The 23,957-nt window shown below is 49.2% G+C and overlaps 2 protein-coding genes across 3 annotated transcripts in view; both read right to left on the reverse strand.

The window, feature by feature from the left end:
* Positions 1 to 14,680: 14,680 nt before the first annotated feature.
* On the reverse strand, positions 14,681 to 18,764 carry LOC149364088 (uncharacterized). Of its 2 annotated transcripts, none has more exons than XM_089574097.1 (7): positions 18,636 to 18,764; positions 17,931 to 18,051; positions 17,764 to 17,826; positions 17,048 to 17,110; positions 16,896 to 16,987; positions 16,512 to 16,652; positions 14,681 to 16,452 (listed from the first exon to the last, which is right to left on the reverse strand). In XM_089574097.1, the coding sequence occupies exons 2-7, from the start codon at positions 17,960 to 17,962 to the stop codon at positions 16,301 to 16,303; spliced, it is 543 nt and encodes a 180-aa protein (XP_089430223.1). In that variant the 5' UTR covers positions 17,963 to 18,051; positions 18,636 to 18,764; the 3' UTR covers positions 14,681 to 16,300. The 2 variants fall into 2 exon arrangements, with proteins under 2 accessions (XP_089430223.1, XP_089430224.1); XM_089574098.1 differs by lacking the exon at positions 14,681 to 16,452 and adding an exon at positions 17,169 to 17,229 and having other exon boundaries at positions 16,520 to 16,652; positions 18,636 to 18,662.
* A 101-nt stretch (positions 18,765 to 18,865) lies between these two features.
* LOC149364089 (uncharacterized) overlaps positions 18,866 to 23,957 on the reverse strand; it is a 37,438-nt gene continuing 32,346 nt past the window's right edge. The window contains exon 3 of the mRNA XM_089574099.1: positions 18,866 to 23,922. Within this exon, the coding sequence (XP_089430225.1) occupies positions 23,884 to 23,922 (39 nt within the window). The 3' untranslated portion in view covers positions 18,866 to 23,883. The remainder of the gene's footprint in view (positions 23,923 to 23,957) is intronic.

The following is a 23,957-nucleotide window of genomic DNA, read 5'->3' on the forward strand; positions in this document are numbered from 1 at the left end:
TCTTTCTTCGTCATCTTCTAAGGAAGGCATGTGTCATTGCCTATTGACCCCCTTGTTAGCAGCATCGCCTCGATGCGGTCAACTAGGAGCATACTGGTGAGCTATGGACTTACAGATAGTGTGCTCGGTTGGTACAGGAGGACCACAACACAAAACGGGGCACCATCAGTCTCGAGAGCAGTCAACAGGGCGGCCATGGTAGGGTTTCCTTTGGACGACACGTACAACGTCAGTGAGCTTGCGTCGTCTGCGGCTTGAGGGGTCTTGGGTGGCGGATTCAACTTCGTAAGTAATGTCACTGATGCGGCGAAGGACACAGTATGGTCTGAAGTGCCGGCGCAGTAATTTTTAAGACAGTCCGCGATGACGAACGGGTGTCCAAACCCAGACAGTCTCCAGGCTCGTAGGAAACGAAGCGCCGTCCCTGGTTGTAGCGGTCAGCATCTAGTTGCTGTTGTAGGTATATGTGCTGCCTTGCCAGCTGCCGCGCTTCTTCTGCACGCTGAACAAAACTACCGACGTCCAGATCAAGCTCACTTTCGCAGTCGGGGTATATGGGCAACATCGTATCCAGGGGAGTGGTCACTCGGCGGCCGAAGACAAGCTCGCGGGGAGTAAGCCGAGTCGCCTCTTGAAGTGCCGTATTGTATGCGAACGTGGCATATGGGAGTATTTGATCCCAGGTCTTATGCTCTACATCCACGTACATGGACAACATGTCGGCCGGAGTTGTGTTTAGCCGTTCCACCAGGCCATTAGTCTGCGGGTGGTATGCCGTGGCCCGTCTATGGCTAGTGTGTGTAAGATTCAGCACAGCCTTAGTTAGGCGGGCTGTAAAAGCTGCCCCACGGTCGTTAATAAGAACAGCCGGGGCGCCATGACGCAGTATGATGTCGTGGACAAAAAATGCTGCGACTTCGGTAGCAGTTCCATTTGTGAGCAACGCGGTCTCAGAATACCGGGTCAGGTAATCCGTCGCAACAGCAATCGAACGCTTTCCATCAGTTGACTTTGGAAAAGGGCCAAGAAGATGCATTCCCACTTCTTGGAAAGGAGTTTTCGGTGGAGCAATAGGTCGAAGAAATCCGGCTGGTTTCATGGGTGGAGATTTTTGGCGTTGACAGTCACGGCAGGTTCTAAGGTAAGATCGTACGGAAGGTAATAATTTCGGCCAATAATACTTCACCCGAATTCTGGCAAGCATGCAACTAACTCCCAAGTGGCCGGCAGACAGTTCGTCGGGACAAGCGCTGAAGATGTCAGGCCGCAGGTCCAGAGGTACTACGAGTAGGAATGTCTCTCGTGATCTTTCAAAATTGCGCTTGTAGAGAACCCCACTTCGTAACATGTATTACTGCAAGCCATGGCGAAAAACAGGTGGTACCCGACTACAGCGGCCTTCTAGATACTCGATGAGCGGCGCCAGCTCCGGGTCCTTGCGTTGAAGGTCAGCCATATGGGATTGAGTAATGGCCCCAATGAAGGGAAAATCGTCGGCGTTTTCTACTGCAGTGGAATCCAAGGGCGCGCGCGACAAGCAATCTGCGTCTTGGCGTTTAAGTCCCGACTTATAAACAACGATAACATCATACTCTTGAAGACGAAGGCTCCATCGAGCTAAGCGTCCAGACGCGTCTTTAAGGCTTGCCAGCCAGCACAGTGAATGATGGTCGCTGACAATATGGAAGGGTCGTCCATGCAGATATGGTCGAAACTTGCTTATGACCCAGATTACAGCACGACGCTCCTTCTCCGTCGTTGAATAGTTAGCCTTCGATCGTGATAGTGTTCGGCTCGCTTAAGATATAACCCGTTCAACTCTATCTTGCCACTGGATCAGTAAAGCCCCAAGACCGACGTTGCTGGCATCAGTGTGGACGTCAGTTGCTGTGTTTTCATCGAAATGGGCGAGTATGGGGGGTCTGTGGAGGCGGCTTCGAGCTCCTGGAAGGCTTGTTATTGATCGCCTCCCCACAGGAAGGGTAAGCCTTCTCTGGTTAGTGCTGTCAATGGTGCAGCTATCTTGGAGAAATCTTGGACGAAGAGTCGGTAGTAAGAACAAAGGCCCAGAAATCGACGAAGTGCCTTTTGTCGCTGGGACGTCGAAAACTTGACACTGTGGTAGTCTTGTCGGGATCAGGGAGAACGCGTTGTGCACTGACAACATGGCCGAGAAAGCAAAGTTCCTTGAAAGCGATATGACATTTCTCCGGCTTGATCGTTAATTGTGCGCCTTTCAGTGCTTGAAGCCCAATGCGCAACCGGTCCAGGTGTTGCTCGAAAGTAGGCGACAAAATGACATCATCTAAGTACACTAAGCATGGCTGCCACTTCAGACCTGATGAAACCGTGTCCATCATACGTTGGAACGTGGCCGGCGCAGAGCAAAGACCAAATGGAAGCACCTTAAACTCGTATAGGCCGTCGGGCGTCACAAATGCAGTCTTCTCTCGGTCTCTCTGATCCACCTTGATTTGCCAGTATCCGCTTTTGAGGTCAAATGAGAAGTACCTGGCGTCGCCTAGACGGTCGAGGGCATCATCAATCCTGGGGAGCAGATCGACGTCCTTTTTGGTCACGTTGATTAGTTTCCGGTAATCGACACAGAATCTAAGGGTGCCATCTTTCTTTTTGACAAGGACTACTGGCGATGCCCATGGGCTCGTTGAAGGCTGGGTTATGTCGTCTGCCGCACAAGTCATGCCGCACAAGAACCAGCACACTAGACCGTGCTGGCACCCTCACGTCATCGTCGAAAATACGCAGAACGTTGCGGAGCCTCGTTTTCAATGCGCGCCACGGCCCGTTTTGTCCAGGACGTCACACGCACTTCTTTCAGGTCAATGACAGTGCCGTTAGTCTGCAGGAAGTCTAGGCCAAGGTTCAAGTCTTTGGAACACTCGCGAAGTACGATGAATTCTCAGACATACACAAAACCATGGATGAGGACACTCGCTGTGCACTTGCCCGCAGGGGTAATCAAGTGACTCCCCGCCATGTGAATTTTCGGGCCGGACCAGTGCGCCACAACTTCTTCAATTCACGGGCCATGGCTCATTACCTAGTAATCAGTGCCGGGGTCGAGTAACGCGGTGACATCGGCTCCATCAATCTTTGCGCACGAATGAGAGGTAGTGTGTCGGATGCTGTCGCTACCTGACCACAGCGAAACCTCGTCGAATTGGCTTGGCGAGGACGGAGGATCTGCACAATTCCCAACGTCAGCGACCCTGCCTCCGAAGGCTGCTGGTATTAGTTTTCCCGGCGAGGGTTAGGAGAGCGACGGCGTCGGGGATAGCTCGGGCTTGAGGAACGGTAGCTTGTCGAGGACGCAGACAGACGCTCTTGGTAGCCGGACGTGACAGGGTACTGCTGCGCAGCAAGGTGGCTCGCGATTTCAGTGGACCGTTCGCCATTTCGAGGGCAAGGGCCGTCCGGAGCGAAATCCCGCAGGCTGCTGCGGTGGTACGGGCACGCCCGGTAGAGGTGACCTGCTTCACTGGAATGGTAGCAGAGGGGCCGACAGTCTCGGGCCCGCAATACTTGACTCTTATGGGGTCGCTGATAGGTTGGTGGAGGGGAGTAGCGAGGAGGACCCTGCGGCTCCATTGCTGGAGCTGTGGTGTTGATACTGTGGTCCTGCGTGGGAGCCCTACATAGGACGGACGCGTAGGTGGGTCTCGCGTCGAATTGGTGGCGAACGTCAGGCACTTGCTCAGCTGCCATATGCACCATGTCACGGATGACTTCAGCCAGTGATGGAAAAGATGGCGTGTTGCAATGCATCCAGAGGGCTTGCAGTTCTCGCGTGACAGACCGGAAAAGGTTGCGTAGTGCATCCATAGCACTACCGCCCTGCATAGGGAGTGCGTTGGACCGAATGAAATTCACGTCACGATTGTATTGACGAGCTCGGTGTTGGAGCGTCGTCTCCATAGTGGTAGCCTCACTGAGAAACTCCGCAACAGTGCGCGGAGGGCTGCGCACTAGTCCTGCGAAAAATTCTTGCTTCACGCCCCACATCAGATGGCGCAGCTTCTGGTCTTCTGGCATTTTTGGGTCTGCGCGCTTGAAAAGACTTGTCATGTCCTCAAAAAACATGCGCACGCTCTCATTTTGGCGCTGGTTGCGCGAGTGCAGCGCAGCTTCTGCTCACTCCCGGCAGTCGGCACTCGGAAAAGTGGCCTTCAAGTAACGACAGAAGCCTTCCCAGGATGGAAAAGAAGCCTCACAGTTTTCAAACCATGTCCGCGCCGACTCTTCAAGAGCGTAGCACACATTGTCGAGCTTACACTCGTCGGTCCACCCGTTGTAACGTGCCACACGCTCGAAGGCCTCAAGCCAGTCCTCGGCGTCCTCGAACACGTCTGCATGAAAAGACTGGGGCTCGCGACTAATGCACAGGATGTTTGCGGGATGCTGCTGCCGTACTGTGAGGGCATTGCTGGGGTGAGATGACTGAAGTGAAGGCTTGAGGAATATAATGACACTTTTATTGCTGTCGACACCCAGAAACACGAGGCTAGAGCATGAGAGCTCCCACAAGGTTTCACAAGTTCACAGCATGGCCGACAGGTTGACAACTGTTTCGTCGACCCACTGGCTCAAAGTGGAAATGGAGGGAACTAAGAGGGAGGCGATGCTGGGAAGTTGTCACCATCTGTTGTGCAGGTGGTGAAATGGAACTGGGTGCTTGGGAGGTGCTGACACCTAGCATCTGTCCCCACTTTTTTGATCGAAGGCCCATTTGATAACTAGTGCGAAAGGGAAGGAAGTGCTAGACATGGACAATAGGCAAGGTGGCAAATGACAATGACAGTAGCAACATGCTTGGCAGATTCATAAAAGCACTACATGAATTAAAGTCAAAGTCAGCATGTACAAAGTCTAGACAAAGTGAAAAAGGCACAAGCACAGCACTTTCACAGGTCCACTCTGTAGTCCTGGAGATAGGCGGGCCATCGGCACTGCTTGACGGGACGCTGACCATTCAGCAGTGAAATAGTTTCAGCTTCCCAGTTAGGGTCAAACTGCTGGTTGACTGCTGCAGGTTGAGCGATTCGCACTGCCGAGGGCACACAAGTGGATCTTGTTCAGTGGACTGAGGCAATGCCAGCAATGTGTCTTCTAGGCACCTTTTAGGCAGAGGTGGTACATTAACGTTTCAGTTGCAAAACATGCACTGTTCTTGGCTGAGCCAAGTGCTTGGTGGATGGGCTTGAAACATGCATGGCTCCAAATGTGGCAGACGTATGACGTTCTACTAGGTGGTAGACGCCTTTGAAGCGAGGAGACAATTTTTCAAGTCCCTGAAGCACAGGTTGTTGACGGCGGATCCACACGAAATCACCAGCAATGTATATGGGTGGTGCGTCCTATCATAGATGCTCTTTTGGAGATGTTCAGCTTCTTCAGAGTTAGCCAAGTCTTCAGCACGAAGTGCTTGGACTTCCAGAAGACGATCCGTGAGGGAAGAGTTGCTCATTCGGTGGTGGCGTTCAGCTGGCATCCTTGGGATGTACCCAAAGAGTAATTCAAATGGACTGAAGCCAGTGTTGGCATTAATAGTAGCTGCTTTTTCTAATATAGTCACGCATGATGGCTTATATTCTGGGGAGGCCTTGCGGAGGACTGATAATAATGAGCCATTGCTGTGCTCGTCCAGTCCATTGCCTTCTGCTCTGTATGCTGCAGAGTAGCGTATTTCAATCCCATGGAGGTGCATGAAGCGAACTAACTGAGCAGATTTAAAGGCAACACCATGATCCAAAAGGCAGTCGTCAAGTGCGCGAAAGCGATAAAAGACAGACCGTAGATGTTCAATAACTTCTTTTACACTTGTGGAGCGAACAGCAGCAGGCACCACGTACAGGGACAGAAGCAGGATGATGCCTTTATGCAAGAGCTCGGTTGTTTATCTAAGAACTTGTAGTCATCTGCACAGTATCGGTATGGGCTCCTGCTGTATGGCACAACGTTGGGCACTATGTCGATGTTCCACACCTTGAAAATAGCCACCGTCGTCCTCATCACAAGCAAATGTGAGATGATCACCCAGTGCAGCAGTGGCTCGTTTTCGCAGGTTTTTGCACAAAGGTTTCCAAAGATGCAAGTTCAGTGTAATGAGCCAGGAAGGACTGTCGAAGAATTACTACACCTGAAGCACACGGACAGCTTCTGCTGAGTCTGACAGTACCAGAGGCAGGATGGTGAAGTTCGGCTGGATTGGGAGGCTCGAACACCAGTCATGTGTTGCTGTTACGAAGCCAATCTTCACCCCGTATCACAGGTAGGACGTCATTGCTGATGACAGCGGCTTACGCTAGAGCTCTGATGGGGCCCACTGTAATCTTCAGGCAGACTGTGCCTTCGGGATACACACTGATCCACCAACAATTGCTAAGGGCTCGTGTGTACAAGGCATCAGTGGAAGATCTTTGAATACAAACTTAGTAACTATAGCTATCTTGGACCCTGTATCGGGAAATGCATCGTTGGAGCCCAAGAGTATGATGCTAGCTGTGAAGAATGGACACTTCAGATGGGAGCCATTGATGCCTTCTGAAGCGCTAGCATGCAACGCAGGAGCTGCTGCATGAAATGATGTGGCATCTGTGGATGGCTGTTGTGTGACAGTCTTCTGTTTTGTTAGGCACTTTGATGCTAGGTGGCCTTTTTTGCAACACTCGAAGCAAACAGCTTCACTCAGTGACTGTCCTGGATGAAAGGCAGGAACACCATAACGCTGTGACAGCGCTGAGTACCGAGCTTCCTTTTCAGAAGGCGACAGATCCGCTATACGAGGACGATGTGAAGGGCTGGAAGCGCAGGATGGAGACGCATGGTTGGGCTTGGACATAGCCGGAGGTGCCACTTCAGATATACATGGAGCCAAGGAGACTTCTCTGGAATGCAGACTGTTGTTACTGTGACCGTGAACGGTCTGCTCGGGACGATCAGCAAGGTTGCTTGCAATCCCCACATGTTGTACTGCCCGGTCATGCTGGGTGCATATGTCAATGAAGTTCGATACTGATGACGGAGGTTGCGCTGCAATGCTTGTTGCTGTGCTTCGACAGGACACAAAATGCGTTGCAAGAGATATTCAATTTCTTGGGACTCAGTCAGCAACGCTGGATTTTTCTCGATGACGCGAAGCTTTGCATAGGCAGTCACGGAGTGACTGAGGGCTTGTCTGCACAAGGGACATAACTTGTTGCTGCCATTGTAGTAGCGTCAGCTGATCAGCAAATGCACCGAGAGAAGCTTTACGCCACGTATCCCAAGTCGGGAAATGCGTGCCAAGGGTCAGGTGCCAGTTTTTTGTAGTCCCTCTCAGCTTACTTGCAGCGATGAGGCGGGTTGTTTCTGGCGACCATCAAGCTAGCTGTTGCGTTCGTTGCATTTCTTCAATCCACATACGCGCAATTTGCTTGTGGCAGTTCTCGAACAACGGCAAGGTAGACGATACATCAGGCATGGTTGTCATGTGTACAAGCAGCATGTAAGGCGCTCGGAACTGGGGTGACAACGTTGGAGACAATGGCACTTCAAATGACGTGTGGGAGTACTGTGGCTCCCTTACAAGGCCAGGTGTTGTTACAAAAGGCTGCAGTTGCCATGGCAGCGAAAAAGGTCATGCGCTGGCACAGCAGAGTCGTCGCCAACGAGTGGCTGCACGGGAAAGAGCAATGGCGGAGGTAGAACGAATGAGGCTGCATCTAACGCTGCTTGGACCTTCGCAGTAGGAGGCGCGGCACAGAACTGCACTCCATTCGAAGCATAGCTTGGTCACAATGCCTGGTGCATGATTTCTCAAAGTGGCAAATTAAAGGCAGTCGCCACCATCACGAGTTCAAAAGCGCAGAGATGGAAAAGTGCAAGAACATGATGTGATCATTGCAGAGATGCAAGCTGTGCAAAAGCAGTTATGAATGTCCGAAAAACACCTGTATTGCCTGGAATACAATGTATCAGCGAAACCGGTTTGCAACGGTGCGCAAAGGTGTACAAAGCGTCGCAAACCCCTTCACAACCAAAATGAAATTGAAAGCTGATAGCGGTGCTGCCACGAATGCGATTCGAAAGTTTGAGACGTCAGGTCTGATTGAGCCAACGATGTGCCGGTGCATAAGAAATAGCTGCATTGATGTCCACATTGGCAAGGCATGAATGATTGCAACAGTGTCCAATCGAGACAAGCACTTTTCTGGTTCTAGAAAAGTTCTTCAGAGAGGCTGGTGCATGATTCCACAAAGCCGAAAATGAAAGGCAATCACCGTCGTCACCGGTTCAAAGGAGGAGAGAAGGAAAAGGGAAAAAACAAAGTGATCATTGCACAAACGTATGCACTGTGATGGCGGTCATCAGTGTCCGAGAATTGCCTGTATTCCCTGGAATACAACGTGGTATCAGTGGAACCCTTTCCCAACAGTGTGCAAAGCTTTCTGAAGCGTCGAGCAATGCAAACCTGTTCACAACCAAAATGAATTTCAAAGCTGACGAGGTGCTGCCATGAATGTGATTCCAAAAAAGTTCACAACCTCAGGTCTGATCGATTCAATGATGGGCCGGTGAATATGGAATGGCTGCATTGATGTCCACATTGGCAAGGTATGAATGAATGCAACAGTGGCCAATTGAGACCAGCACTTTGGTGGTTCTAGAAAAGTTTTCAGAGTGGCTGGTGCATGCTTTCACAAAGTGGCAAATGAAAGGTGATCCCCGTCGCCTCCAGCTCAAAGGTGTAGAGAAGGAAAAGCGCAAGAACGCAGAAGGCAGTCATGAGCGTCCGAAAAACGCGTGTATTGTACGGAATGCAACGTGGTATCAGTGGAAGCAATTTTCAATAGTGTGCAAAGCCACACAAGCCTCAAGCTTGGCAGTTCACAACTTTAAAGAAGAAAAGTGAAAATCAAAGTTGACAGGGATGCAACCGTGAATGATTCAAAATAAGTTTGCAACATCAGGTCTGACTGAGGCAATGATGAGCTGGTGCACATGGAATGGCCGCATTGATGCCTCACTTCCCAAGGCACATATGAATGGATGAATCAATGCGACAGTGACCAACCAAGACAAGCATGTTGCTGGTTCTTGAAAAGTACGTCAGAGTGCCTTGTGCACGCTTCCACAAAGAGGCAAGTAAAACTCAATCACAGCTGTAACCTGTTCAAAAGTGCAGAGAAGGAAATGCACCAGAATACGAAGTGATCATTGCACAGACGCAAGCACTACGAAAGCAGTTATGAGTGTCCGAGAAACGCCTGTATTGCCTGGAATACAACGTTGTATCAGCAAAACCATTTTGCAATGGTGAGCAAAGCTGTACAAAGCGTCGAGCAAAGCAAACCCCTTCACAACCAAATGAAATTCAAAGCTGACAGCGGTGCTGCCACGAATGCGATTCGAAAGTTTGAGACGTCAGGTCTGATCGAGCCAACGATGTGCCGGTGCATAAGAAATAGCTGAATTGATGTCCACATTGGCAAGGCATGAATGATTGCAACAGTGTCCAATCGAGACAAGCACTTTTCTGGTTCTAGAAAAGTTCTTCAGAGTGGCTGGTGCATGCTTCCACAAAGCGGCAATCGAAAGGTAATGACCGCCGCCACCAGTTCAAAAGCGCAGAGAAGGAAAAGTGCAAGTACATGATGTGATCATTGCAGAGATGCAAGCTGTGCGAAAGCAGTAATGAATGTCCGAGAAACACCTGTATTGCCTGGAATACAACGTTGTATCAGCAAAACCATTCTGCAATGGTGGGCAAAGCTGTACAAAGCGTCAAGCAAAGCAAACTCCTCCGCAATGAAAATGAAATTCAAAGCTGGCAGCGGTGCTGCCATGAATGCGATTCCAAAGTTTGCGACGTCGGGTCTGATCAAACCAAAGATGTACTGCTGCATAAGAAATGGCTTCACTGATATCCATATTGGCAAGTAATGAATTATTGCAACAGTGTCCAATCGAAACAAGCACATTGCTGATTTTTGAAAAGTTCGTCACAATGCCTGGTGCATGATTTCTCAAAGTGGCAAATTCAAGTCAATCGCCACAGTCACCATTTCAAAAGCGCAGAGAAGGAAAAGTGCAAGAACACGATGTGATCATTGCAGAGATGCAAGCTGTGCGAAAGCAGTGATGAATGTGCGAGAAACGCCTGTATTGCCTGGAATACAATGTTGTATCAGCAAAACCATTTTGCAATGGTGAGCAAAGCTGTACAAAACGTTAAGCAAAGCAAACTCCTCCGCAATGAAAATGAAATTCAAAACTGACAGCGGTGCTGCCATGAATGCGATTCCAAAGTTTGCTATGTCCGCTCTGATCAAGCCAACGATGTGCCGGTGTATACGAAATGGCTTCATTGATATCCATATTGGCAAGGAATGAATTATTGCAACAGTGTCCAATCGGGATAAGCACATTGCTGATTCTTGAAAGGTTCGTCACAATGCCTGGTGCATGATTTCTCAAAGTGGCAAATTAAAGGCAATCGCCACCGTCACCATTTCAAAAGCGCAGAGAAGGAAAAGTGCAAGAACATGATGTGATTATTGCAGAGATGCAAGCTGTGCGAAAGCAGTTATGAATGCCCGAGAAAGCCTGTATTGCCTGGAATACAACGTATCAGCAAAACCATTTTGCAATGGTGGGCAAAGCTGTACAAAGCGTCAAGCAAAGCAAACTCCTCCGCAATGAAAATGAAATTTAAAGCTGACAGCGGTGCTGCCATGAATGAGATTCGAAAGTTTGAGACGTCAGGTCTGATCGAGCCAACAATGTGCCGGTGCATAAGAAATGGCTGCATTGATGTCCACGTTGGCAAGGCATGAATGATTGCAACAGTGTCCAATCGAGACAAGCACTTTTCTGGTTCTAGAAAAGTTCTTCAGAGTGGCTGGTGCATGCTTCCACATAGCGGCAATCGAAAGGCAATCACCGCCGCCACCAGTTCAAAGGTGCAGAGAACGAAAAGTCCAAGAACTTGAAACGATCATTGCAGAGACGCATGCACTGCAGAGGCAGTCATTAGCTACCGAAAAATGTGTGTACTGCCTGGAATACAACAAGGTATCAGTGGAAGCATTTTGCAACGGTTGTAAAAGCCGCACAAACCGTCGGGCTTAGCAAACTTGTTCCCAACCTTACATGTCCAAGGAAGTTGACAGTGCTGCAGCTGTTAAAGTGATTCCAAAGACGCTTGCAACGTCGGGATTGATGGAGACACTGATGAGCCTGTGCACATGCAATGGCTGCATTGATATCTCACGTGGAGAGGCATGAATGAATCCAGTAGTGGCCACTCAAGACAAGCACGTTGCCGATTCTGGAAAACTTCGTGAGAGTGCCTGCTGCATGATTTCATAAAGCAGTAAATGAAACAGTGATCGCTGTCACCAGTTCAAAGGTGCAGAGAAGGAAATGCGCAAGAATATGAAGTGATCATTGCAGATACACATGCACTGCGAAGGCAGTCATGAGCATCCAACAAGTGCCTGTATTGCCTGGAATTCAACATGGTATCAGTGGAACCGTTTGGAACAGTGTGCAAAGCCGTACAAAGCGTCGAGCAAAGCAAACTCGTTCACAAAGTAGCATATATCAACGGGAGAATCGTGGAATTCAAATCTGGAAGTGATGCAGCCGTGAATGCAATTCCAAAGATGTTGGTGGCATCAGGCGTGATCGAGGCAATGATGAGACTGTGGATATTGAATGGCTGTACAGATGTCCCACTTGACAAGGCATGAATGAATGAATGAATGAATGAATGAATGAATGAATGAATGAATGAATGAATGAATGAATGAATGAATGAATGAATGAATGAATGAATGCAACAGTGGCCAATCGAAGCAAGCCTGTTGCTGATTCTTGAAAAGATAGACTGCCTGGTGCATGATTTCACAAATTTGCAAATGAAAGGCAATTGCTGCTGTTACGAGTTCAAAAGTGCAGAGAAGGAAATGCTCAAGAAGATGAAGTGAACATTGCATGGACACAGGCGCTGCGAAAGTCATGGGCGTCCGAGAAATGCCTGTGTTGCCTGGAATACCACGTATCAGTGGAACCATTTTTCAATGGTGCACAAAGCTGTACAAAACGTCGAGCAAAGCAAACTCCTTCAAATCGGAAATGAAATTCAAAGCTGACAGTGGTGCTACCATGAATGTGATTCCAAAGTTTCTGACGTCAGGTCTGATCGAGCCAATGATAAGCTGGTGCATAAGGAATGGCTGCACTGATCTCTCACTTCACAAGTCACGAATGATTGCAACAGTGGCCAGTCGAGACAAGCACATTGCTGATTCTTGAAAAGTGTCTGAATGCCTGGTGCATGATTCCACAAAGTAGCACATGAAAGGCAATCGCAGCCGTCACGAGTTTAAAAGCGCAGAGAAGGAAAAGTGCAAGAACATGAAGTGATTATTGCAGAGACGCATGCACTGCGATGGAGGTCATGAGCGTCCGACAAATGCCTGTAGTATCCCACGTGGCAAAGCATGAATGAATGCAGTAGTGACCACTCGAGACAAACACGTTGCTGATTCTTGAAAAGTTCATCACAGTGCCTGCTGCATGATTTCACAATGCGGTAAATGAAATAATCATCACTACCACCAGTTCAAAGGCGCAGAGAAGGAAAAGCGCAAGAACATGAATTGATCATGAAGCATTAAGCAAAGCAAACTCGTTAACTTCTCATATCGACGGAAGAAAAGTGAATTTGAAGTCGGTAGGGGTGCAGCTGTGAATGTGATTCCAAAGAAATTTGCGCTGTCACGACTGACATCGAGTCAAGACAAGCCGGTGCATATGGGACGGCTTCATTTATGTCACACTTGGCAAGGCACTAATAATGCAACAGTGGCTAATCGAGACAAGCACGTTGCTGACTGCTTAAAAGTTCATCACAGTGCCTCGTGCATGATTCCACAATGTGGCAAACAAAAGGCAATCGCCGCAGTCACGAGTTCAAAGGAGCAGAGAAGGAAAAGCGCAAGAACATGAAGTGATCATTGCAGAGACGGAAAGCACTGCGAAGGCAGTGATGAGCACCCAAGAAATGTCGGTATAGCCTGCCTGGAATATAGGTTGGTTTCAGTTTAACCATGTTGCAACAGTGTGCAAGCTGTACAAAGAGTCTAGTAAAGAAAACTCGTTCACAACCTTGCATGTCAACGTAAGAAAAGTGAAATTCAAAGTTGACAGTGGCGCAGCCGTTAATATGATCCTAAAGAAGTTTGCAGCATCAGGCCTGATTGAGGCAGCGATGAAACTTTGGATATGGAAATGCTGCACTGATGTCCCACTTGGCAAGGCATGGATGAATAAATGATTGCAACAGTGGCCGATTGAGGCAAGCTTCTTGCCAATTTTTGAAAAGTTCGTCAGACTGCCTGATGCACGATTCCACAAAGTGGAAAAGGAAAGACATACGGGGTTGCCACTAGTTCCAAGGCGCAGAAACGGAAAAGCGCAAGAACATAAAGTGATCATGGTAGTGACGCAAGCTTTGCAAAGGCAGTCATGAGCGCCCGAGAAAGCCTGTATTGCCTTGAATACAACGTGGTATATGTGGGACCAGTTTGCAACTGTGTGCAAAGCCGTCCGAAGCATCAAGCAAAGCAAACTCGTTCATAACCTTGCATGTCAGTGGAAGAAATGTGAAATTCAAAGTTGACAGTGGTGCAGCCTTGAATTTGATTCCAAAAAAGTTTCCGGCGTCGGGTCTGATTGAAGCAACAATGAGCTATTGCATATGGAATGGCTGCATCGATGTCCCACTTTGGAAGGCATGCAACAGTGGCCACTCCACACAAACACGTGGCTGATTCTTAAAACGTTCATCAGAGTTGATGGTCTATGATTCTACAAAGCAGCATGAAAGCGTTAAAAGAATGCTCAGCAGCGACTGAAGTTGTTGACACAATGAAAGGCGATCGCTGCCATCACCCGTTCAGTCATGCTTAGAAGGCAAGGCGCAAGCCTTTGAAGCCAGCAACACAGTTCAGGTACTGTGGAGGCAACCATGACCTTGCAAAAAAATGCCTATACTGCCTGAAATCGAGCATGCAATAAGTGCAAAAAGTGGAACTATTTTGCAACAGTGTTGAAACGCAGCGGCCTCGCCGCAAGCGTCGAGCATGAGAACATTCTTCAGGTAATCCTCGTGAGAGAGCACAAATCAAAGTCGTTCGCATTGTTGTAGGTCAATGGAAAAAAACTGAAATTGCAAATTCATAGTGGGGCTGCTGTGACTATGATTCCGAAGAACTTTGTTACGTCAGGACAGATTGAGTACACGGCGACAACCCTGCCCATGTGGAATGGCTTCTTTTTTGTCCCTCTTTGTAAGGCAACAGTGAACGCAACAGTCACCAATGGACACGATCATGTTGATGTTCGAAAAGGTAGTGAGAGTATGCCTGGTGCCTGAATCTATAAAGCAGGAATAGAAACTGAATTTTTCAAGAACGACTCAAGGTGTCCATGCAATGAAAGGCAATCGTCGCCGTTGCAGTGATGTCAAAGTACAAAACCATGAAGCAAGCAGTTCAGAGCTGTAGGTACTGCGCAGGCAATTGTTAGCTTGCAATAAATGACCATCCTGCCTGGAATCAAACATGCAATAATTGCGAGAAGTGGAACTGTTTTGCAACAATGTGCAAAAAGCAGCGAAACCATCGCAAATGTCCAGGATGAAGACAACATTCTTGAGGTACTTGTGGTGCCGTGAATGCGATTCCGAAGAATCTTGTGACGTGAGGACATATCGAGCTGACGACGACCACCCTCCGCATGTGGAAGGGCTGCATTGTTGTCGCACTTGGCAAGGCAAGAGTGAACTACAGTGGCCGATAGATGCAAGCATGTTCCTCGGGATGATCTTGCACCTCTGATGGGTGATGCACAGCTGAAATGTTGGCTGTTGAGTTGAACTACAACCTCGTTGCCTATATTAATGAATCGAGTGCTGGAGACATGTTATACCCCATTTTGAAGCACCCGGATGTGGGCCCATAGAGCGAAATTTTCAAGTGAAATCTACAGTGAGCACTTTATGACCCGGACGGTGTGCTATGTGTTCGTTTTCGGTGTTGAAAGGCCGATCATGAAGCTCGCCGTGATTATGATGAGAAGGTGGAGAACGTGCTACAGATGTCTGCAGATTAGTGTGCGTCACAACAGAGAAAACTGAACTCCACTGTTAAAGCATCACATTTCTAGGTCACATTGTGGCAAGAGAAAGGCTACATGCAACCAAAGAAGGCACTTTTGAGCAACAGTGATCCACAGATGCCATTGCTTGACTTAAAGAACATGTTGCTACATCATTTGAAAGCAAGTCTTGTCCAGCTCGTCATGGGCAGATGCACATGGACTACATTCACAACATAAATGTTGCAGCCAAAATCAATCAACGTTGACAAGCAGCACAAAAAAAATATGCGAACAATGGTGTTCTACCATGACTAACGAGCAAAGCATCTGCCACCTTTATAGGAAGGACCATATGTGACAATCCAGCAAAGCCCACGAGCCACTTGGGAAAGAAATAGTGACTGAGCAGTGTGGTAATGGCTGTAAGGGGAAAAATCCCCAAGGACAGGTTTGGAATTTGCTCCGAAGTGTGACTTCGGAGTATCAAGTAAACCATACCAGACTGAGCCACATAGCGAAAGAAGAAAATATGGTTACAATGAAAATGATGGCTGTAGGAACACTAGGAAGAGGAAAAACGGAACACACTAGAAATTAGTCAGCATGAGGAGAGTTCACCGGTTTGTGGCAGTCAGTCCAGTAGTGGGAGCGAGGTGCAGTTGAGGGATCAGAGTGGACAGCGCAGTAAACGACCGATGTGTAGCCCACTCGCTACTAGCTGCAGCTCGATGTAGGCCCGGTGAGGCCAAGCACCGCAGTCAGGATGCGGGGTGCAGAGTCACCACAGCGGGGGTTAAGGCACTTTCCAAGCCTAGTTACGCCATGAATGAGCTGGCTGCCCAGGTCCGGTCTCCCGGTGTGGCAGAGGAGACACTGGCTGGGTGTGGCGGAGCTCCTACAGGTCCTGCAAAGCCCGTATAGGTGACAGTGTTATGCGCCGAAAGAGAACGCACATAAAGGGCACAGCAGGCCACTGGGAAGCACGGCCTAATGTTCATGATATCCTACAGGTAGCCTCCAGCCCGGATTGCCTCATTCCAAAGACTTCCAACCTCGGACGGCCACCTCGTTGCCCTTGACAACACAGCCGGTCAGCTGGCCTTCACTAGCATCAACCCATGTGCTGAGAGCTTTAGCAAAGAGACTCCATGGCGACTAAACAATCTGGTACCACACTGAACGTCATGGCGGGGACACATTTGGTCCCGGAAGAGTGCACTCTGTATGCCCAACCATGCACGATGAAGTGGCATTTGGAGTATATGGCAGAACTGGAGTCCGCACCTGCGAGACAAAAATGGAACTGCAACAGATGCAAGCATACAAAACATGCGGGCACTTACTGCACAGACATTCAGCGTTTTTGACAGCAGCAGCAGAACGGGGGTTTCCTGCACGACAATGGTATTTCACCTCGGAGTCCCTCTTGCTGACAGCATGGGATAGCCGATGTGAGCTCGTTCTTGTGGATACTAAAGGGCTGCCTACGGGGAAAACATGGAGGGCATGCACACAATGTAAAAGCGCTCGATGGGCACTAACAGCATCCATGTATGGGTACTGTAAGCACAAGAGGCAGGGAGCATGGAAGGAATAGGAAAATGCACTTCTCAAGCAATGCTTTATAGCATTCTCGCTGTTATTCTCGAGGGTCCTGGACTGTAAAATGCGCATAAATCTAAAAGACAGGTAGCGAAGAAACACAAGCATGGACCTCGCATACTCACCATCGAAAGAGATGCGCAAACAGAACTCGAGTGGGAGCGTCCTAACCGGTCCAAGTGCTGTGTGGAGTATGGTGAAGCGATAGTCCGCGCATCTGTGATAATAAAAACAGAGCTTTGGCAAAGTAAAAAGCATATAGAATTCGAGAGCTTACTCTTGGAGCATCCAGACAGGTACAAAGGCCGCGTGGAGTACCGCAGAGCGAAAGTCAGCACATCTGCGAAAACAAAAACAGCTGTAACAAGGGTGTAAGCATATAGAATTCGAAAGCTTACTCTTCGAGAGTGAACAGATACAGGTGCCGTGTGGAGAAAGGCAGAGCCAAAGTACATGCATCTGTGAAAATAAAAACAGCTGTAACAAGGGTGCAAGCATACAGAATTCGGGAGCTTACTCTTCTAGAGTCTGAACTGATACCAAGTGCCGTGTGGAGAAAGGCAGAGCCAAAGTCCGCACATCTGTGAAGATAGAGATCACTGCGGCACCCGCACTAGACAAATGCGTAAGCGTGAGTTCAAACTTCGCACCACGCTTAGTTTTGAAATTTGGAGCCACGCATTACCGCTCGCACTTCCGGTGATGTTGTGCCACACTTCCGGAGTTTTCAAATTTGGCGTCACTTCTGCTCCAGCCCCGCCCACTTTTTGGACATTTCTGGCTCTAATTAATTAACTAATTAACCCACCTCAACCCCCAATTTCCCGTACCGAGATTTTTTTATGTTCTATCTGATGATGCCATTCTTTTCGCATAAAACCCATTCGTTCGGACGTAATCATGCGGACAAGCTCCGGAAAAAGCCACAGAATGCTCACGCATTAATAAAACAGCTGTAACAAGGGCACAAGCGTACAGGATTCGGAAGCTTACTCTGGAGAGTCTGAACTGATACCAAGTGCCGTGTGGAGAAAGGCAGAGCCAAAGTCCGTGTATCTGTGAGAACAAAACCAGAGCGGCAACACGGGTGTATCCATATAGAATTCTGGCAGTCACTGTTGGTGCGAACGTACGTCTGACAAACAGGCTGCGGCACTTACAATATCGTGCATGATGTGCTGCTGTTAAGCATTGTCCTTGGAAGATGGCTTGCAGAGTCGCTGACCGCACGGAACACGGGAGAGCAGAAGTCGACGGATAATGCTGGGGCAGAAAGGAGATCTGCGGTGAATGATAAAAAGAAGGATGGAAGTTTTACACAGTCAGAAGCGTCCGACAGCTCAGAGTGATGACTTGGTCTAGTTGTTTAATTAGGAACAACACGAACAACAGAAAAGAGTGACAATAGGCGCTGTGCTGCAATGGGCACGAACAAAAATCAGGGGGCACTTTGACGATCTAAAGTGCGGGAGGCGAAAGCCTTGCCACCAACTAGACGACGGGCGTAGACACACACGAAGTGGCTATGGGGTGACTTGGATTGGCTAGTCATGACTAATTCGTCATCAAGTGCTGTGGGAATGATGTAGACTACAGCAACTCGAATAATTAGTCAGGATCCATGACAAACTATAGCCATGATTAGTTAATGACTAACTAGTCATGGCTGGTTAATGACTAACTAGTCATGGCTGGTTAATGACTAACTAGTCATGGCTTGTGACTAGTAATGACTAGTTACAACTTTCACTTCAGATGTAATGGACAGATGGATGGACAGAGTCATTGGCGCGATTATGAGTGCTTAAAGGCTTTTGCCTTAAAACTGCGGCTCTGGTGTTAAAGGAGGCGAAAGCAGCACTCACAATCAAGGAGTTTGAGGAATGGCACGATGCACAGGTATGCACGATGGTATGCACGGGGGCCGTTTGCTGGAGCACGCACGCAAACCTAAAAAACAAAAAAGACCACTTGCAGCTAAAAAATTCGGGCACAAACTTAGTATACTCACCATGACAGGCGTGTAGCAAAGGGTGCGGCCACTTCTCGGAGAAACCGAGCCGTAGTGGCAGATGCCCAGACCGGAGCCAGAATATGATGAATGTTGGCCACTCACCTTGGCTGCAGCCGCGATGTGCCGCAGACCGCAGGCAGCGTCCGTTCTTCGGAGTTGCTGGACGAGGTTGGCAAGGAATTCCGAGCGCCGTGTACGGCCACAAACCACATGTCGCTCAAGAGCACTTGCGCCCACACGTGCGCGATGGCGATAAGGCCGTACCATTTTGAACGGGTGATCGAACGGGCAATCACACAAGGGGATTACAACTTCTTCCTTGAGACGACATGGTGGCCGGGCTACAAGGGCGTTCGGAACGAGTGTCCTTTCCGTGACATAAACGACAGCGGGCGCGATGAGCTGAGCTCTTTGAGGCAGCGAGCAATGCGAGGCATACTATTCCTCGCTGACTCAATGCCTGCAGCTAGCTGCCCTGCCTAGTGTCAGCTAAGCCTACACATATGTGCGCCGCGAATACCAGCCCGCTGCGCTTCCGTCACGGAAAAGAGACCCGACAACGGCGTTTCGTGAAACCACTCTACAAGCCTCGTGTTAATTCTACTCCAAATTGTTTAAATTTCCGCAATCCTTCACTGTGACATCTCTCATAGCCTGAGTCGATTTAGGTCGTTAAACCCCATAAACCCAACCAATTGTACTACACTGTCATCCATCAAGCCAGAAGCTTGAGAAAGTTATCCAGTTCTTGATTTATCCAGTTCTGCTAGTCGCAAAAATGCGAGTATTCGTAAGCCAATAACCAAGAGCTCGTTTCAGGAACACAGCCGCCCTCGCCGCGAGACTTAGCCCCGCTCTCACCTTCGTTGCCGGAGGCCTGGCTCGAAGAAAATTCCGCCTGTACTCCTTGGTAGGTCACGAGCATAAGGCACTTCCGTGGAATGACGAAGCCGACAGCAACCAGCCGGAAACGGGCACAAAGTCACAGCAAGAAGCACCGCACTGCGAAGCTTGTGTTGGCCTTATGGGACACGGGATCGACTACGTCCCTGGTGTCACTCACGTTCGCACAGGAACACAACTTCGATATCGTGCCAGATACCGACTGTGCACTGAAAGGCCCGTTCGGTGATTCAGCGGCACCTGTTGGAGCTACACAAGGACATAACACTAACAGAGATGCAAGCGCTACCGTGGATGTGAAAGTGGTCAAAGAGTTGCCATATGAAGCCGTCATAGGTACAGACTGGCGAGAGTGTATCATGTTTGACTACATCCAACGATACACAGATCGAACTCATACGATCGAGTGGATAGCGAAGAACGGCACTTAACAAAAACGACGAACAGAAGTCTACCGACAAGATGTTCTGCAACAACCGAAGTGGAACGATCACAACAGGGCAACCACAAAAGCAGTGTGTGGAACTGCCTCCAAGAACAACTTCGACAGGCAAGTGAGTTTAAAACTTCCTTCACTGGATGAATATGGTAGAGAGAGGGTGTGGTTGATGGTCCGTTGCGATCACAAAAATGAACAAGGGAGGGGAAAACCTCAGGTTGCTTGAGCCAACGTTTCGACAAGGGGACTTGTCTTCGTCTGGGAACTACGACAGGAGATCTCTCAAATGCAACCGACAGACTTTACCGCCGAGAAACAGAACAGCTGAAGTCAGTGCTTATCAAGAACGTTGAAGTCTTTACAAACCCTGGCAACGAATTGGGTCTGTGCATGCACGCAGAGCACACAATTGACCTCATCGACGACAAACCAGTCCGTATGCAGCCTTATACGACGAGTGACGTAAACAGAAAATTCATAAGGCAAGAAACTCAGAAATGGCTGAAAAAGGGCATCATCCGCAAGTCCAAGTCAGCATATGCCTCGCCTGTGATTGTTGTCGACCAGCCACTGCACGAATCAACACGAAAAAGAATGTGCGTTGACTACCGTTTCCTCAATGCGAATACTATCAAACGGGCTTACCCCATGCCAAGAATTGACACACTACTCCGCAAGGTGTCAGGATCACGACTGTTTTCGAAACTTGACGTGAAAAAAGCGTTCCTGAACGTCCCAATACGTGAAGAGGACATCGAGAAAGCGGCCTTCGTGACCGAAGATGGACACTATGAGCCAACACGCATGATTTTCGGCTTATGCACAACACCGGCAACTATGCAAAGCATCATGGACGAAGGGCTTCAACCACTCATCGACAGCAGACACATTGTGTATATGGACGTACGACATATGCATCTTCACGAATGACGTCGAAGAGCACATCCCAACAGTGAATCATGTTTTGAAGAGACTCAGAGACCTCAACCTACGAGTGGGCTTTAGAAAGTGTACTTTCGCAGCCGACTGTTAGCTTCCTGGGCTACGTCATTTTGCGAAATGGAGTAGCTCTAGACCCACGACGCACAAGTGCCGTAAAGGATTTTGGGCAACCGCATTCGAAGACGGAAGTGCGATCATTCATAGGGCTGACGTCTCACTACAGGAAGTACATCAAAGATTACGCGAAAATAGCTCAACCATTGACCCAGCTTACGAAGAAGGATGCACTACTGACGTGGACTGCTGAATGCCAAACAGCCATGGATACGCTGAAACATTGACTGACAGAGGCACCGATATTAGCCAACTTCGACCCAGCACTTCCAACGGAAGTTCACGTTGATGCTTCATACACTGCGCTCGGCGCCGTCCTTTCAAAGAAACACTGGGATGAAGTACGCGTTGTGGAATACGCAAGTAAGAATGTGCCTGACTCGGACAGGCACAAGCACTCAGCAGATTTGGAGGCAATCGCGGTGCACTGGGCTGTGACAGACAGGTTCCACCCCTACCTGCAAGGCTTGCAACACTTCGAAGTCTACACCGACAACTGGGCGGTGGCGCACATCATGTCCAAGAAAAATCCGCAGCGGCGATTCGCCCGCATCGTGCTCGACTTGATGTCATACAAATTCACGAGCCGGCATACATCGGGCAAGACGAACGTCATTGCTGATGAACTATCAAGAGTTCCAGAAAAGACACACAACGTTTTCGTCCTCAGAGCTGAAGACAACTGACTTTGCGAAGCGCAAAGAGAGGACCCTTCACTTGCCCCGGTCATTGACCAAGCACAGAAAAACGGAACGGAAGCAACACCGTACAGGCTCGTGCACGACAGGCTTGTACATGTGTCCATCAACGGAGAACGAGAGAACCAGCGTATTGTGGTACCAGAAGACCTGAAGCAGTCTGTTCTCACGTCATACCACGACGAGGACGGGTACGGCGATGGTACTAGGACGCTTGCGAAAATCCGGCAAAGGTACTTCTGGCAGAACATGAGCCGAGATGTGGATAACTACGTTCGCAGATGTCAAGCGTGTCAACGGTACAACGCAAGTACAGGCATGCAACACGGTTCGCTCAACCCACACATGGCAAAACAAGCACGATTCGATACTATTGCCATAGACCACGTTGGACCAATCTACACCGAGGACACCAACAAGTACTTCATAACGGCAGTTGATGCCACGATGAGGTTCATAATCACACGTGCTGTACCAGACAAGTCAACTGAACACGTGCTACGTTTCCTTGACGAGGACATTCTATTCACTTTTGGGACACCAAAAACGGTGGTGAAGGACAACGTCGAGATTGGCAACACTACTTCGCCGAGAACAGCATCCATCATAGGTTGACAGTACCCTATGCACCCGAGACAAACGGTCCAGTCGAGCGTGCAAATGCAAAAATCCTATCAGCGCTTATGAAGAACCTGAACGGAAACATGGATAACTGGAGCGAGAAAAGAAACAACGTTCCAGGTAAACAACCAGCCGCACGTGGGTTTGCAGATTTCACCATTCAAAATGCTGTATAATTACGTGCCTCGCCGATCTATCGACAACGAGCTATCGGTACCAACAACGCCGCAAGCCCAAGCAGAAGCTAAACGTGAGTAAGCACGCGCTACGCTTACCGACTACTTACACGCATCAAACGCAAGTATGATGCCAAACATAGCCCGCCATCCATCAACGTTGGAGATGAAGTTTAGTATCGTAAAGGTTCGCGACAAACAAAATTAGGCCCAATGTACGAAGGACCCTACCCGATCACACACGTGGAGAAAGAAATGTACACCATCACGAAGAACGAAACAGAAGAAACAAATCTCGCTACTGCCAGACAACTTAATCTCCACGAGCAACCCGACTTCAATGAGACGCAGTCGCAAGCCGCAGCTGAAGTTACAAGCACGGACTCCGGCGAGCCAAACCAACCTGCCCAAGTGCAAATCTACAGACACGCCGAAATGCAACCGAGCGGAGAGAACTTGGCGCCTTTCCAAATCGTGGGTCATCGGCCACGTCAAAGAAGACCGCCACGCTGGCTACAAGACTATTGCGAGGACGCAATAAATTGAAGACCCGGCCGTGTTAGCTTGTGTTGGTACAGAAATGCGCACCATCTATCGCCAAGCGGAGGAAGCAAGAGCAAGCGCCCTCACCCTGGCATCGCCTCCGCGGGGAGGCACGATACCCGAGGGGAGAGTGGGGAGAGAGGGAAGAGCGAGCAGAGCGTTCTGGAGAAACTCCAAGCTAGAAACTTCGCATCCCCGCTCTGGAGGAGCTGGACAGGAGGTGACACGAGGGAGGATGCGGAGGTGTGCGAGTTCTGCGGGCATACCGCTACACTCGAACACATACTATGGAGATGCCCCAGTGCCCCAGGATATGGCAGAATCAATAATTCAGAGGAATGGGAGACCATACTCAGAAGTGCCGACCTTAGCATACAACGATACGCTACCCGCCTGGCAGCAGAAGCTGCGCGACTATATCGTTGCTAGTCTTCTAGTTGCGACGCTGCCCCTCCCCGGACGCCTGCGTGTGGACCCGGAGGGGCACAGGTCTTCTGGCGGAAGTTTCTTCATCATCATCATCAAGCCGTGACGATGCGCTCGTCGAGACAGTCATGTAATCCAGTTAATCCTTCATTAAATGTTGTTGCTTGCTGAATTGGTCGTGTCCATCATGTGCACCAAGGCTGACAGTCCTCATCGCTTCTCCCTCAGCACTGATAGCTATTGGAAGGCAGACAGGCAGTGCCAAAGTCCGTGCATCTGCGAAAATAAAAACAGAGCTCTAACAAGGGTGC

Source organism: Amblyomma mixtum, chromosome 2 (assembly GCF_055824585.1).
Source record: "Amblyomma mixtum isolate Tamu chromosome 2, ASM5582458v1, whole genome shotgun sequence".
In the NCBI taxonomy this organism is placed as follows: domain Eukaryota; kingdom Metazoa; phylum Arthropoda; class Arachnida; order Ixodida; family Ixodidae; genus Amblyomma; species Amblyomma mixtum.

Bases quoted from the DNA above. Each gene is read 5' to 3' on its own strand.
- LOC149364088 (XM_089574097.1), bottom strand. From the start codon at position 17,962: ATGCTTAACAGCAGCACATCATGCACGATATT. The intron at 17,827-17,930 runs GTAAGTGCCGCA...TTGTTCTCACAG, and splicing joins AGCACATCATGCACGATATT to ATACACGGACTTTGGCTCTG. The intron at 16,453-16,511 runs GTAAGTGCCCGC...TTTGTCTCGCAG, and splicing joins AAACGCTGAATGTCTGTGCA to GTGCGGACTCCAGTTCTGCC.